The 16,486-nt window shown below is 40.8% G+C and overlaps 1 protein-coding gene and 1 pseudogene across 1 annotated transcript in view; both read right to left on the bottom strand.

Annotated features, from left to right (window-relative positions):
* Positions 1 to 576: 576 nt before the first annotated feature.
* On the bottom strand, positions 577 to 6,691 carry LOC118213382 (annotated as a pseudogene).
* A 2,460-nt stretch (positions 6,692 to 9,151) lies between these two features.
* The window catches only part of LOC118213379, a 73,828-nt gene continuing 66,493 nt past the window's right edge, over positions 9,152 to 16,486 (bottom strand). The window contains exon 15 of the mRNA XM_035392297.1: positions 9,152 to 9,336. Within this exon, the coding sequence (XP_035248188.1) occupies positions 9,307 to 9,336 (30 nt within the window). The 3' untranslated portion in view covers positions 9,152 to 9,306. The remainder of the gene's footprint in view (positions 9,337 to 16,486) is intronic.

The following is a 16,486-nucleotide window of genomic DNA, read 5'->3' as shown; positions in this document are numbered from 1 at the left end:
AATTTACCCAAAATAAATATCAAAAACTTGTCTCATTAATATTTCAATATTTTATTCAATCGTCTTCTCTTAAAAACAAACAAATGTAACAAGAAACAAAGTATGCAATGCAGGGCATTACTCCGCAACAAAAAATAGCCCAGTCTTAACTGGTAATCTCCGTTTTACAGTCCAACATAAAATCTCTCCAAAATATATTTGTAAATCTGTTTATGTTTTCCTGTCTGTCGAACGAAGGTGGTCGATAATAGGTGCCTGTAAGCACTGTGGCATTGTTTGAGCTCCTGCACCCAGCCTTGATGAAAAATAGGCAACTGGCCGCATTCAAGATTCTACAAATGGGTTTTTAAAAAATGAAACGTACCCACGCTGGAACACTGTGGTAAAGGGGAACCTTCACTCTAAAATCGATTTTTGATCGACTGCATCACTCGCACATTTTTGATGGTAGGTCATTCCACCAATAATAATGAATGGGCCAATTACACAAACTGATTTTCCAGTCTCCTGACTCAGTATACCTGATGAACCACACAACTCTGAAAGACAGAGAAGCTTGGTTTGGGTGGGCTGTGTGGCAAGTAAGATATCTAAACAACTGCAACACAACAGATTGTGTCTGACAATTGTCAAAATGCTTTTTTTTCCTCTTTTTTTTACCTAATGGGGGAGGGATCATTACTTCAAAAATGTGACATTAGGGTTTAGTTTCCCTTTAAAAGACTCAAAGAGATGGATTTTATAGTGGCTTCAGTATTACAGGGTTCATACACTTTTTCACCAATGATTTTCAATGACTTTTCCATGACTTCTCCACAACCTTTAACTGAATTTCCATGACCAAAACAAATGACAAATGATCTCAGCGGGACGATTTAAAATGATTTATTGTAACAGCTCCAACTACCCTGTACCCTCCAACAGACCCTGAATGGTCTTGATATCTGGGTAGAGGAGCACAAAATGAAACTCAACCCAAAGAAATGTAAAGTTTTACATGTCACCCACATGAGGCATCCACCCGCCCTGCCGACTCTCTCCATTGAGCAGAACATCCTGGAAGTCTGTGACACTGTCAAGGTCCTGGGGGTCACCATCCAGAGTAATTTGCGTTGGGACAGTCAGGTGGTCCACCTGGTCCACCATGCTGACCTCAGAGAACAGGAAGCTTTTTGCTCTGCATCGCCTGAAGAAATTTGGTGTCCGAGACCCAGAACTGGTTTCCATCTACACAGGCTATGTGCGCCCGGTGCTGGAGTACGCAGTCCCCGTCTGGCACAGTTCCCTGACTAAAGACCAGGCTAAAAGGCTGGAAAGCAGAAACGGGCTTGTAAAACCATACTTGGCCAGAGGTACTCAGGGTACCCAGAGGCTCTCTGCATCTCGGATTGTGCACTCTATCAGAGAGACACACTCAACTGTGTCTTGGCTTTGCCAGAAAGCTGCTAAAGTCCAACTTCAGTGACTGGCTACCACCCCTCAGGGAGGAGCTCACAGGTCGTCAGACAAGGAACTCAAACAAACTGGCCATCCCAAGATGTCGAACTGAGAGATACAGGAGATCACCAATCCCCTATATGTGCAGACTCCTAAATGACAGCGGATTTTAAATTTAAATTTGGGATACGAGATTAGATCTCAGCTTAGATAATTGCAATATTTAAAATTTTTTGTCTACTTAGTATTGATGTTTTATTGTAACAGCAAAATAATTCAGTGTTTTTAATGACAACTGTCTTTATGAACCTGTAATAATGCTGAAAGGTCAATAAATAAATAAATAACACTAAGTAAAATTAGGTCTGCATCTGAAACATATGGTGCCTCTCTAAAACAAATAAACACCAGACAGACACACTTAGATACATTCTCTCATATTTTAATTCGAATAGTTTAACATTTTTGTCAATGTCTCAAACAGGGCTCGAACTTGCGACCATTTTGGTCGCATATGCTCCCGAAATTTAATCTGTGCGACCTCGAAATATAATTGGGAGCATTTGTGCGAGTGCAAATAATTGTTCTGGTACGACCTTTTTTTTAAATTTTTCTTTTTCCACTCTAACGTCTCTTTCTCTGTACATTCGCTAGTTAGTACACTCAGCATGTCCCTTGTGAGCTGACGGTGACCCTTCTAACCAATCGCGAGCTTGACATTCTTACCTTTAATGCTGATTTTAAATTGGTTAATATTAGCCTTCAATCACTCCCTTTCGCTGCACTCCACTGTCACGCGACACAGAGAGCTAACGCGTTAACTAATGTTACCTGAAGACAAAAGTTTATGTTCACTTTATTAGCGTTATCGAAAGCTGAAAAGTTGAAGCGGACGTTTTGTGTATTTTTTACAGTCTCTGGTAGCGACCCGGTTGGAACAGCTAATTTCTCCGATGCAGTTTACTGGCGGTTGATTTAATTAGCGGTATTAATGTCACGAGAAGCGCTTTGTAGTTTGAATGCATAACACGCAATTCCTTGAAGAGTCGACATATTTTATGCGTGACAGTTTAACTGTTACTTGTAAACCGTACTGTTATATTGTCGTTTTTATCAATAAAAAATCTATTGCATATATTGTTGGTGCTCCTTACATTTCGGTGGGTGTTCCTAAGTTTTTGAAGTTGGGAGCACCAGTGCTACCAAGTAAAAAAGTTAATTTCGAGCCCTGATATATTATTGAAGCTGCACTTCCTTGGCATATTGTCGGCACAGTAGGGCCTACGTTTACTAACTGCTACATCAGCAGAGGCGTGCCTGTAAACAGACTGAGCCGGACCGAATTAACTTCTCACATCACGAAAATACCGCGAAGGTTACGTGCCAATTTACGTTTTATTACTATACATACTATTTTTATGATTGGATTAATTAGTAATTATATTTGATGCAACTTTAGCTATATTTCCATTACTTTTCCAAAACGTTTGAAAAAATATTATTTTCCATAACTTTTCCAGGGCCTGGAATTGCATTTTAAATTTCAATGACTTTTCCAGGTTTTTCATGACCGTACGAACCCTGGTATTAGCCTCTTTTTGCTAATGGCTGTTGTATCCTGTCCACTGCCTGGGCAGCTGGACCCACCTTGTTGATGACTCCTCCACTCTCCACCACTCCTTCTGCTCCCACTATCACCAGGTCCACCTTCTCCATGATGTACCTGCAGAAAATCACAACACTTTCTCAGAAACCCTACCTGGGCTGCCTTTGCATTTTATTGGCACATCCAGTGAAAGGATAGCAAATATGAGGGATTTCAAGGAAACATTTCACCGATTCAAAATGTACAATCGTGAAATAACTCTGTGGTACTGGTGAATAATCTTTGGTTCTCAAAAAATATCATAAATGGGGTCTGCTGGGGGACTGGTGGAGAAGCCCCACAGTCTCAGATCGAGTGTGGACCGTGCCAGTGCCGACTGTAGCAGGTAACTGCATGGGCAGATGCACAGTTGGCCGACTGCATTGTCCAGGGTTTGGGGGGGTTTGGTTAGTCAGGGTGTCTACATTTCATAACTCTCTAGTGGCCTCTGGTGGCCGAGCGGCCAGCGACACATATGAACGGTCTTCCTCCACCTCCGCTCTGTGTGAGCTTAGCTGTGGTCTGCAGTACTGCAGTATGTGCTGTACTTGTTTGTCTAACCCTCAGCAGTTGTTTTCAGTGAGCCAGACACAGCCCAGATGCAGCCCACATCTGAGGCCTTAAACAGTCGTGGTGAATTTAGAACAGGAGAAAGCTTTACCCCACGGCAGCATCTAAAACTACAGTGACAGGAACATTGAGATTTCTCAATGCCTCTGCCATTTTTTTCCTGCAACAGAAAAAAAAGAAAAAAATCACTAATGTTTTTATTAATATTTGCTTAGTATTTGCTTTAGTACCCTAAATGAGTGATTTAGATTACTTACAGACCATAAAGTTAGAACATGAACGGGCGTGTACGAGTGTGTGTGTGTGCGTGTGCGTTTTCCCCGTTTGGTGTCACAGCAGGCTTTCACTCAGTGTGTGTGTGTGTGTGTGCGTATGCATGTGTGTGTCCATGTGCACATGTGCATGTGTGTGTGTGTGTGCGCCTTTTCCCCCGTTTAGAGAATCGCTTACCCTGCGGAGTCCGGCTGGGATTCTGTGACGTGCACGGTGAAGCGCTTCTTTTCGGCCGCTGCCGTCTCCAGCACCCTCAGCACCACTCTGGAGGACGAGTGCGTCAGGATTTTCTGTGAGAGGGAACGAGGAGCGCGTATATGAGGCAGGAACAGGACAGGGGGGCCCCCAGAACTCTTTTTACTCTCCTCTGACAAACAAGCACTTCAGCTCAGTTTGAGAGTAACAATGTTTGCAATGTTCAACAGCAAAAGTGACGTGTGTGTCAGATTCTCTGTTTTTTTTCGTATACTGTTCCATGCCAATTATGCACCTGAATGTCCCAAAACATTTAGAGATTTAGAAGGAGCCTCATCTGCTCTGCCTACTTAAATGTTGCATCTGAAGAGTGTTGGGACAGGACGCAGAACACGACAACCCTCACTGCTCTGTCTTTTATGAAGGTGTGGCACAGCTTGGCGACTTTGTTCCTGGAGAGAGAGATTTTCTTCAGGAAAAGTTCCCCTCTTTCAACCATAACTTTCTTGCATCGTGACAGATCCTGAGGAAAAGAAACAGCCCGGTTAGTTGCTTTAGACTCCTGATATCATGCTGGTGGCTTGTTAGCCTGTAAGCAGGAGGATCTAAAGGCAAACATGCGTCAGACTATCATGACCATGTGTGCACTCGGTTGAATGTTCAGCTTTGCACTCTGGTATGATTTTTGCTGCTGAGAAACAGAATACATTTGTTACCCAGTTCTGGTATTAGGGGCTTCTAGCATTTGTCTTCACTCAAGGGAATTAATGCACCTAACAAAACATAACATAACATAACATAACATAACATAACATAACATAATTACGAGAACAGGCCATTCAGCCCAACGATGCTCGCCATTTTCCTAACTAAATTAGGGCTCTGATTACCTACAGACTAGATGGTATCTAACACTGTATGGAGCCTAGTCTTTAAAATCCCCAGAGTTTCTGCCTCTACTACATGACCTGGCAGGCTATTCCACACATTGACAGCTCTCTGTGTGAAAAAGTTCTTCCTAATGTCTGATGGAATCAGTCAGAGAGCATTTTAACCTCTGACCTTACCTTAGTCTAGAGGACTGAAACAGAACTATTTTTTCATTTTCCCTTTGAAATTCATTTTCAAAGAGAAAATGAACTCAAATGAATTAGTTTCATTAACCGTAAAATGTAGTCTTTCATATGTACATTTTGATTGGTGAAAGATAACATTAAAATCATTCAGGGATCTGCAGGATTGTTTTCAGATTTTGCTAGTGTGTTTCAAGTGCATATTCAGTGTGTGGGGGAGGGGGGGGGAGTGTGTGTGAGTGTGTGTGTGTGTGTGTGCGTGTGTGTGTGTGCGTGCGAGAGAGAGAGAGATACACACATCGTGCTCCAGGGACGTGAGGCTGATGAAACGCAGGAAAAGTTCTCCTCCTGAGGACACGGCCACATAGGAGTCCGCTCCCGTCAGCTGGTCGATGGCCTGTGTCAGGTTCTCCCTCAGACCCTGGATGGTTTCACCTGCACCAATCGCAGCACAGTGCCGTGCAGTCAGAACCAATCACAGGATAGGGCCGTGCAGTCCGAAACAATCACAACACAGGGCTGTACAGTCAGAACCGATCAGAACCAATCACACATCCTCTGTTAGTCATAAGCAATCACGTCCTCTGTTTTTTGGGGCTAATCACATGTCCTACGTTTGTTAGGACCAATCACGTCCTCGGTTCACTCATCACACATTCAAGTCCTCATATTTCCAACAGTCTCTCACTGGAGTCAAAAACAATTAAGAAAAATATTTAAATTGATATCTCCATGACTTATAAACAAAAATAGCATTTGTACACATTTGTTTAGTAAAGACAGTAGATAAAATAGTTGTTACAGTGTCTAGATTAAACTTGCCACCAGTTTCCACACTTCCCCATGGTGTTTAGGCCCGTTGTAGACAAACTACGTACCTTTGTCTCTTTTTAAGAACTCTAGTAGAGTGCGGATGGCTGCGACAGCAGAGGCCACATCCGGATCCTGCCTCATCTGCGCCCTAAATTACTCTACCAACTCTGAAAAAAATCTATCTGAATTTATCCCCAATCCAGTTAGACAAGGACCTATTCCATACATTGTTATGCGAAAGCACCCTGGTCAGTTGATCTTCTAACACCAAAACAAGCAATTTGCAGTGAACAAAATTCAACATTACATAATTTCCGTAAATTTGAATGAAAAGTTACTTTTTATTCACTGAATTTACCAGATTGAAATAAAAGGTAACATATTTTACAGATACTCAATAAAGAATGTTAGTAAACTAGCGACTTTCCATAAAGAAACATTCTGCACAAAACTTTAAATGACCAAGTATTTATTTGTTCCACTGCTAAGGGGAGAAATGGCTAACCAGCCTATTCATAAAAACAAAACTGAATAAAACACAGACCACTAACAAAAGTACTGGTTTCACTTATTGTTATAGATGGCTAATCTAATAGCACTGTAAAAAAAGAAAAAAGCAAACACGTTGAGTTGGAATCAGTACTGCGTTTGCATCAAAGTAAGATAACGTACCGTCTTCGTTCATTCTGTGAGGGTGCAGTCAGATGTCTTTCTTGCCACAGCTGGACCAGGGGGACTAGCTAGCCAGCCAGATAACGGCCAGTATTAACGAACAGTGGATTTTCGTGATTAAAATGTTTCCCGAAACCGGAGAGAATCTATAAACATAAAAGGCTTATCTAACTAGCTCACAAGCGAGGATGATGAGCTGCCTCAGTAACTGATAACCAAGTTATCACTATGACAGCTTGACACCTTGCTTTTTCCAGTGCTTGCCTAGCTGGCTAACCAAAAAGCAAATGTTTTTGAGAAAACTAGCTATATGTGTATTTATGTATTTATTTGCAATCGAGATAGTCGGCCAGTTATTGTTACAAAAGAATTTAGTTCAATTGTAATCTGCACATTCGCTCATATCCCGTGCGTAATCACATTTTAATAAGCGGGTGGAGGGTTCTTATACAGCTACCTCCATCTACCGTGCCGGAGGGTGAATTACAAGAGAGCTTAGATTTTTAAACCTTAACCTTCCTCCAGTGTCCGGGTCAAATCTGACCAATTTACAACTTTCCTAAATCATAAATATTGTGTTTTTCATCTTATTGCCTCGAGACCTTATGTTTTCCTCCACACTCGGCATCTGAACATATAAAATTGCTGATCACCACTTCCATTGAATTTTGAGTGGCTTAGTCGACTTTGTCACACCTGTGGTGTTCCGGGTTTAAAATGACCACCATTGGAAATTAATGGGTAAGACTACTGTATATTATGTTCATCCAGCAGATGGAAAACATCCCCATACACACACCCACTCACCCACACATCCACAACTACAACCCACTCACCCCCCACCCATCTGCCCCCCACCCTTTCATCCATTCCCACCCGCCCTCCACTGTTAAACAAAATTTGGTGATGATTTATGGTTTATGTGTTAATATAAGAGCAGTTAAAACTGACCGGCCAAATTTGGCTGCAAACACTATAATAAGGGGGGGGAGCAACGGACACTGGAGAAAGGTTAAAGTGATAGTTCCCTTCCTGCGGTTGTGGTCTAAAGCCGTTATTTTTCAAACTCAGTCCTCCCCCCGTGTATGTTGGTTTTCGTTCCAACCACATTCGTTCCACGCAATACCAGAATTTCAACCAGCAGTTAACTTACTCTCAATTAAATTAAATTACTCTCAATTACTCTCAAAGGATTATTTGTCCTCCTAGGCGACATTATGTCAGAAATGGCTATGGATGCCACAAAGAATAAAAGTCCCATATTGATATTGTACTGTATTACGTTACATAAAGAGAGGTAAAGAAAGAAAGAACTGATCATATTAAAGACTGACATGAATCAATATACTCCTAATTGCTTTGTAAATGATAATGAGCGAAACCTGCATCATGATAACGAATGTACTAATCTCAGAGCTGAACATAATGTCAAGGACACTATGCTTAACATCCACCACCCACTGACAACTTTCACCATATAAAACCACCACAAATACAGTCAAGCGACATTAATTCTTTTTAAAAATTAATTTTTGTAATGTTTTTTGATCCATCCATCCATCCATTAACTATACTCGCTTATCCTGGGCAGGGTTGCGAGGGGAGCTGGAGCCCATCCCAGCGTGCATTGGGCAAGAGGCAGGGTTACACCCTGGACAGGCCACCAATCCTTTGCAGGGCACACACACAATACAAATGCAAACAAGACAAGAAACATCTATTTATTTGCACAGCAATGTCATAATGTACAATTCAAGCGCAGTTTTCCTCTAATCTGTCTTTATGACAGTGTCTGTAAAACAGAAATTGCAGTACACAAATAAAGTGGAATTAAATTCAACAAAAATGGCGACAGCGACAGTTAACTAACATCTGGATCTACAAGTTATTTTTTACAGCATTGACTATAACTAGCTAGGTGTTCAGTGGAATGCAACCAAGATGTTTCAATGTTTATCAATCCTGGTCCTGGGGACCCATGTTTATGCTGGTGTTTGTTCCAACCGCAGTAATGAGTGTTGCATTGTAATAAGCTTCTAATTGTTCTTAATTAGACTTTTTGCATCTACTGAATGACAAAGTGCCCCTTTAAACCCACATTATGCCAGAAATACCTATATATGCCCGTAAAAATGAATGTCCCATATTCACATCCGAGGAATTTCAATTGGTCAGACCAACTTATGCTTTCATTTACTGTGCTGTAGGCAATATCTGAAGAAAAACACGTTTGGCAAAAATGGCAAGTTACTCACAATGAAAGGAATTTACTGACAGCAAATGGCAACAAGCCAAACCTTCATTGCGCTAAAATAAGTTTAACCACACAGTTATGATAAAGCACACTTTCAACAACCTTAACTGATCAACTAAGAGATTGGCAATGACAAAAACCAGTATGCACAGTGGGTCCCCAGGACCAGGGTTGAGAAACACTGTGATAAATAAACCAGGAACATTTTTTCAGCATGGAGCAGTATTAGCACGGAAACATAGGAGTGATGTTTTGAGACGAATGACGTCATAATTCTGTGTACCAATTAGCAAAGAAAAATATTACAAAGTGCATTGTGGGTACACAGAATCAGGCCTTAAGACTGTGTCCTTTTGTAGATGAGAAAGGATCCTTTACACTTCACTGTGACCATCATCTGATCCCTGTAAAACCAGAGATAAAAATGAGTATCATAACACAAGAACTCAGAGGCTGAAAATATGTGATGTGGATGACAGTATGTGAGTGTGACATAATCTCATCCCAAATATGAATTAGAGTTCAGTCTGATGTGAGCCAATGCTATTGAGCTACAGTATACCGCACAGTAAGATGTTCAGTGTAATTGAACTCTAACAGGGCTCCACACAATAAAAAATATAGTTGATTTAACACTATCCATTAGTCTGAGTGTATAATAGTAAGGCTTTATTTGGGATGAAATGGAAACATTCCCTCACAGTAATTCTGCTGTATGTGTGTATGTGTAATATACATTACATTACATTACAGGCATTTGGCAGACGCTCTTATCCAGAGCGACGTACAACAAAGTGTATAACCATAACCAGGAACAAGTATGACGAAACCCCTAGAGAGAAGTACCGGTCCAAGTACAGGGAACAACCGCATAGTTCAACCTGGACCCTGGTGGTTAAACTGATTAACACTAACATATATACTAACATAAATATAGACTGCACTACAAAATAATTTATACCTTTGAATAAGATGAACAAAATAAAATAATAATAATAATAATACAAGTACTGAGATTTTTTCTTTTGATTCTCAAATGTGGAAAACATTAAAGTTTTAGTGTTTTAATTGAATCCATCAACACTGTTCTCAAATTTATCATTTATTTTCTTAAAACATACGAGCTGAAAATATTCACACCTTTGTTTTCAGTACTTTGTGGTCTATGCCTTTGCAAGGATAACAGTACTGAGTCTTCTACGGTGTTTTATGAGACTGGAGAATATGTTGGGGTGGATCTTTGACCACAGGATCAGTAAAGATCCTTCAGAACCTTCATTCTACCCATGTGGACTGTCTCCTTCAATTTAAACCTGCCCCCTGTCAGTACCCCTTTCTGCTGCCCCCTGTCTGTACCCCTTTCTGCTGCCCCCTGTCTGTACCCCTCTTTGCTGCCCCCTGTCTGTATCCCTTTCTGCTGCCCCATGTCTGTATCCCTTTCTCCTGCCCCACTGTCTGCAACCCTCTCTGCTGCCCCCTGTCTGTACCCCTCTCTGCCGCCCCCTGTCTGTATCGCTCTCTGCTGCCCCGTCTGTATCGCTCTCTACTGCCCACTGCTGCCCCCTGTATGTATCGCTCTCTACTGTCTCCTGTCTGTACCCCTCTCTACTGCCCCCTGTCGGTGACCCTCTCTGCTGCCCCCTGTCTGTAACCGTATCTGCTGCTCCCTGGCTGTTACACTCTCTGCTGCCCCCTGTCTGTACCCCTCTCTGCTGCCCCGTTTGTATCCCTTTCTACTACCCCCTGTCTGTAACACTCTCTACTTCCCCCTGTCGGTGACACTCTCTGCTGCCGCCTGTCTGTAACCCTCTCTGCTGCTCCCTGTCTGTACCTCTTTCTGCTGCCCCCTGTCTGTAACCGTCTCTGCTGCTCCCTGGCTGTTACACTCTCTGCTGCCCCCTGTCTGTACCACTTTCTGCTGCCCCCTGTCTGTACCCCTCTCTGCTGCCCCGTCTGTACCCCTTTCTGCTGCCCCACTGTCTGTAACACTCTCTGCTGCCGCCTGTCGGTGACCCTCTCTGCTGCCCCCTGTCTGTAACCCTCTCTGCTGCTCCCTGTTTGTACCCCTTTCTGCTGCCCCATGTCTGTACCCCTTTCTGCTGCCCCCTGTCTGTACCCCTCTCTGCTGCCCCCTGTCTGTATCCCTTTCTGCTGCCCCATTGTCTGCAACGTCTCTGCTGCCCCCTGTCTATAACCCTCTCTACTGCTCCCTGTCGTAAAACTCTCTGCTGCCCCCTGTCTGTAACCCTCTCTGCTGCCCCCTGTCTGTACCCCTCTCTGCTGCCCCCTGTCTGTAAACCTCTCTGCTGTCCCCTGTCTGTACCCCTCTCTGCTGCCCCATCTGTACCCCTTTCTGCTGCCCCACTGTCTGCAACCATCTCTGCTGCCCCCTGGTTTAATAAAGTGAAGAAAAAAAGGAGTGCAAACTGACTGCTCTCCTAAAACATAAATTGAATATATCCTGTCTGGCAGGGCCAGGTGGGTGGTTTGACAACTAAACCAGAAGAAACTTCATTGCTTCAAGCAACAATAGCTGATGGCCCTTGAAATCAGCACAATGACAGCCTCAACATTAGGAAATGGCATGGCCATTTTATGAAAGAAAAACGCTTTTTAACTGCCACAGCACTTCTCACAACACACCTGATTTTGCTGAGATGATGTTGAAGATTGGCCACAGATTTTGCAGCTCTGGACAATGCGCTCCAAGTCTTCTTTAATTCTAAGGTAAAATGGAATGGTAGTGTTACCACAAACAGTGAAAGGAACTTACGGATTGAGACACAGTCCCGCTAATTTAGAAGGTTTTACATTATAACTTATTTTATACAACTAGGCTTAAAATGTATTAAGATTTAAAGCCTAGCTGGATTTATAACAGATAAACATACTCATAATTAGTCAAATGCATTTACTACAGGTAGTTTGTACTTACCCTGTATGCTGCATACCTGCATTTCAGAAAGCAGCAAAATAAAGAAATGGTCAACATTTACCAAAATATGACAATATTCCATTTACACATGCATAATGTTCTTGTCAATTTGAAGGAATCTGAGTTATATGCGAGTATCAGCCATATTTGATATTTACCAAATATGTAATATTTCCAAAGGATACTTACAGTATGCATAGATCTGTAAAACTAGCCAACAGGCCAAAAAGAAAGACTCAAGGGGAAAGATGATCAACCGAAGATCTTCCACAGTTCGTACCCCATTTTCTGAAAGTAAACACGTGTTTACAAAAACCCTTACAGAGAATCCCCCAGTTTGGTCTTGTGATTTCCAGAGTTAGCACATGTGCAGTCACATTTATCAGACGTGGTCATGTTTAAAATTGGCATTTAACACCTATGAATGTGTGGGTGGTACAAAATACAATGTAAATTAGGCAGTAGGTATAAGTTTTTAGATCAGAATACTTGACTTCTCACAGAAAAGGAAGTAATCACCTCAGATGTTTTCATTAACATGTAAAATGGTGTTTACTGTACTCACCTGCTTTCAGAATGACTTCTGTTGCTAGAGCAGCTGAATTAAGGACACTTAGGAAAGCAGAACCAAACACATATACTAGGATATGAAGAACAGCTGAAAAGCAATGAGGCCTGTTTTAGTAAGTATGTAAGACTACGGCAAAAAATCTTGCCATGCTTTTTGAACTATTTTCATTTTTACTTGCATGAAAATAGTTCAAAACACAAACTGATTTTTAATTTTTTTTTCTGGTTCTACAGTTACTCCTGATACAGAAAAAACATGACTTTTTTCTTAAGTCATATTTCTTAATTTCAGTTAAATTATACAAAACAAAGGGAAGTTCGTTAAATGACAAATTCAGACTGGCTGTGTGTTTCAACAAAATATTATCTAAAACCAGTTGAAAGTCTATTAAGCTGCATAATTAATGATTAATATGCATTGATGTTATAATGATACTGTACCAGGGAAATTACTCCTGTGGTCAAATTGCTGTATTGGATTCAGGATGTAGAGGAATGCAATGAAAGACATCAATGCTGGGTATTCTGCAGTAACACAAATATCAGTTCATTGAAGTTATGAAAAAGATAATGAAATAATTTCAAAATCTGAATTTATTTTTAATTAAACAAAAAAAGAGCTAATGAATTCAATAACAGTGTTTTTTCCAGGACTGAAAATTTTGGTTGATAATGTCATGTGTATTTTAACAGACTGCAGTCTGTGCAGTGATTAATAATGTAATAATGGGGGTGAGATGTGTGGTGCAGTCTGTAGGATGAATCCCCCTGTGTGGGTCCGATCCCCTGCCATGGCACCCTGTGAGCCTGTCACCCTCTTTGAATAATTAAAAATATTAAAAAAGGGCAGGCATTCCTTTTGTAAATAAATGTAATCATTGGGGTGTCGGGTGGCTCATCTCACTGTTCTTGTACATGAATGGGCCCCGCGGTCTGGTATCTCTTGAGTCACCGTTCTACAGCCTGGATAGGCCCCACGGTTGGGTATCTGTTAAGTCTCTGTTCTAGTGCATGGATGAGCCCCAGGATTGGGGACTGAATGCCAACTGTGCCGATGGCCCAACAAGGTGATGCGTAATTAGTAGGAGCATCAGCCAAATTTTAGGGAGGGTTCAGTCAGCTAGGATCCACAGTGCTTTCTCGTGACCCCTACTGGTTAATCAGAAACCTGTGATCTGCTTGCTAAAGCTGCTGTTTTCCTCTGACTCTTGTCTGTGCAAAGCTTGGCTTGTGGGCCGCGGTGTGAAAAGAAGCAGCTGGTGAGATTCTGAGGAGAGCATGTGCTCATCTACACTCTCGCATCAGTTGTGGAGATGTGATGTAGCAAGGAAAATGTAATAATGAGTAATGATAAATAAATACAATGTGATTTTCCCCAGTACTTCTCCCAGTCCTATACATGTACACATATGCCCATTATGCAAAAATGTTCTGCCAGTCTTAAGCTATGTACTAAGCTATATATTAATATATCAACAAATACCACATTCCATACCTTTATCCTTTTCTGAAAGGATGATCAGGACCAGAAGGTAGAGTGTTCTTTTAAGAATGAACATAAGCACATCAGGGACTTTGTCAGATAAAGCTGAAAGAAAATGTGTTGGCATTAAGTCAGAAAAACCATGGTATATTTACTGGATTTATTATATTTTTCTCTCATTATTTTTTTTCTGGCAATAAAGGATTGTATAGACATCTCCATAAAATGATGTTCGGCAGGTTTATTGTGTGGGTTATTAACCTGTAACATTATAAGAAACCTACACCAAAATAGGCTTGCCACTGTGTTTGGTTTAACTGATGGCACATGGTGTGAGAGTCTACACCTCCACCCTCAATACTGTTATTTCATAATTAAAATAAAAGTAAAACATTTAAGAGAACTACAGCTAAAACGTTTCAATGCTACATGAATAATAAAACATTTATTATATTCACATGATACTCAATACCATCAGTTCTAATAGGCGAGTAATAAAATTAGGTGTATTTGTATCGCAAAATGGTGCTCATTTTATCAACGTTATTTAGAATTTCGGATAGATGACCTCTTTGCTCTCTGCATATTCATGGAAAAAATCTGCAATGCAGGCTTCATAATTCAAAAGCTCATGAAGCACAGGTTTTGCTAGCTAGCTATATATGTTCCATGCATGAATGTAGTCTACTAATTTCTGAATGATCATTTATCAAAGTTGGGTACTTGGGGTGAGTGGGCGGGGTTGAAGAAAAAAAAATCCTGCATAGTATGCCTTTAAGTAAGATGTCCATTTCTGCCAGCACCATTGCCTTTATCAGGTCTTAATGCAAGTCAGTGACTCCATATTATAAACGTCATTAGCAATGTCCATCCATTGGGCCACTGCAGGGGGATCTGTGTAGAGCCAATGCCTCCTGATGGCCTTTTTACATGCAGCCAGCAAGACTTTCAACGGGTATTTGTCATAGGTGCGCAAAACATTGGGCAGGTCACACAGGTACAGAGAGACAAAAGAGTATTTAACTTTGAAGCCCAGTATCTTGTTGATTGATGAACGTCCTCCCAGAATAAAAACTGAATAAAATACACAGGTCCAGAAAATGAGTGCATGGTCAACCATTACTAGCCCACATTATCTTGTTTTATTACACTGTATAAAATATATATGCTGAAGCCAAACCTTCCTATGACCCGATATAAGAATTCCTAAACCATACAGTCAAACGCTTTTTCTGCGTCCAGATTGACCAACATTGTGCTAGTCTTTTCCTTTCCAAAATCGGATTATAATAAACTACAGTTAAGTTAGCTCGTAACAATAAAGAATAGAACAAACTATCCAACTACAATTATATTTTGCTCCTGGGGCGGCAAAATACCACAAAATACCTGACCTCCGGTCAGCAAGAAGGTGGCCAAATTAGCTAAGCAGCTAATTTGAAAGGAAAGAAACAAGAAAAATTCCCCCTTGGGTTGTTAAGAACTCAAACTAATATAAAATGCACACTTGAAAGCACAATAAAATCCTTAAACCAACTTTTCCAAACACCTCCTTCCCCTCACTCCTTTCATCACAAACAGAAAATGTATGTCAGATAAAAGCAATCGAGCAACAGCAGAAACAAGCAATAAAACTCAAAAATAACTTAAAACATCCAGTCAGCACTAGTGGCTTACTACTAGTTCAGTAATTTAGAATCATTTTCTGTAGCCTACTTCAGTATAATTGATGTACTAAAAGCTGTAAGGAGATTCAAGTATACGCCTAAGCATATTTTCCTGAAGTGCATAATAGTTCAAAAGTGACCCAAGCACACTTTCTTATTTTAATAAAGTATGATACATTAGCGTGCTTATAAAACTTTGTCCGGTCCACTTTGTCAAAGTTTCCTTAAGCCAAAAACTGGGGATTCAAGTTGTATATCTATCATATGATATCATGAAATACATCCCAGCACCACTCCATTCTAAAATTCTGGGCATAATTCCTAGGTTAGTACATAACAAAACTGAAGTGAGCCCCAGCCTCGTTCTTGGGCTAATGAAACTGAATGCACAGGCAAAGATGTTATTCTTGAGAAACTACTGAAAATGCATGATAAAAGGACAGCACCTTATTCCTGAACCCCCCTCAGTGCCAGAATGAGAACATCAAACAACAGAAAAAATACATCCCAGTTCAAGCAAGGTTTATGTTTCCATGCCTCTTTGTATATAAAGTTACCAATATTTCATTGTCCACTAAATCTTTTTGGAACTACTCGGGTTTCTGAACATTAATCAGTGACAAACATTTGCATGAGTGCCTTACAATTACATCTCCATGTGTAATGTTACATTTCACACTGAGTAGGGAATGAAGACATGCAGCTAACATACATTAGCTAAGCTGGCTGACATTAGCTAAGGTCACAAGAAAACAAAGTTGCTAATTATACATCTAATTAATACATTTGGCCATCATGTGAAGCAAACATATTTTTAAGTAGAGTCTTATTCATCAGTGACAAATATCTGCAATATGAATAATGCCTTACATGTTTCTAACCAACAACAAACTGCAATT

This window comes from Anguilla anguilla, chromosome 14, assembly GCF_013347855.1.
Source record: "Anguilla anguilla isolate fAngAng1 chromosome 14, fAngAng1.pri, whole genome shotgun sequence".
NCBI classification, from domain to species: Eukaryota; Metazoa; Chordata; class Actinopteri; order Anguilliformes; family Anguillidae; genus Anguilla; species Anguilla anguilla.
Note: the sequence above shows the minus strand (reverse complement) of the source record. Positions and strands in the feature narration are given on the sequence as shown.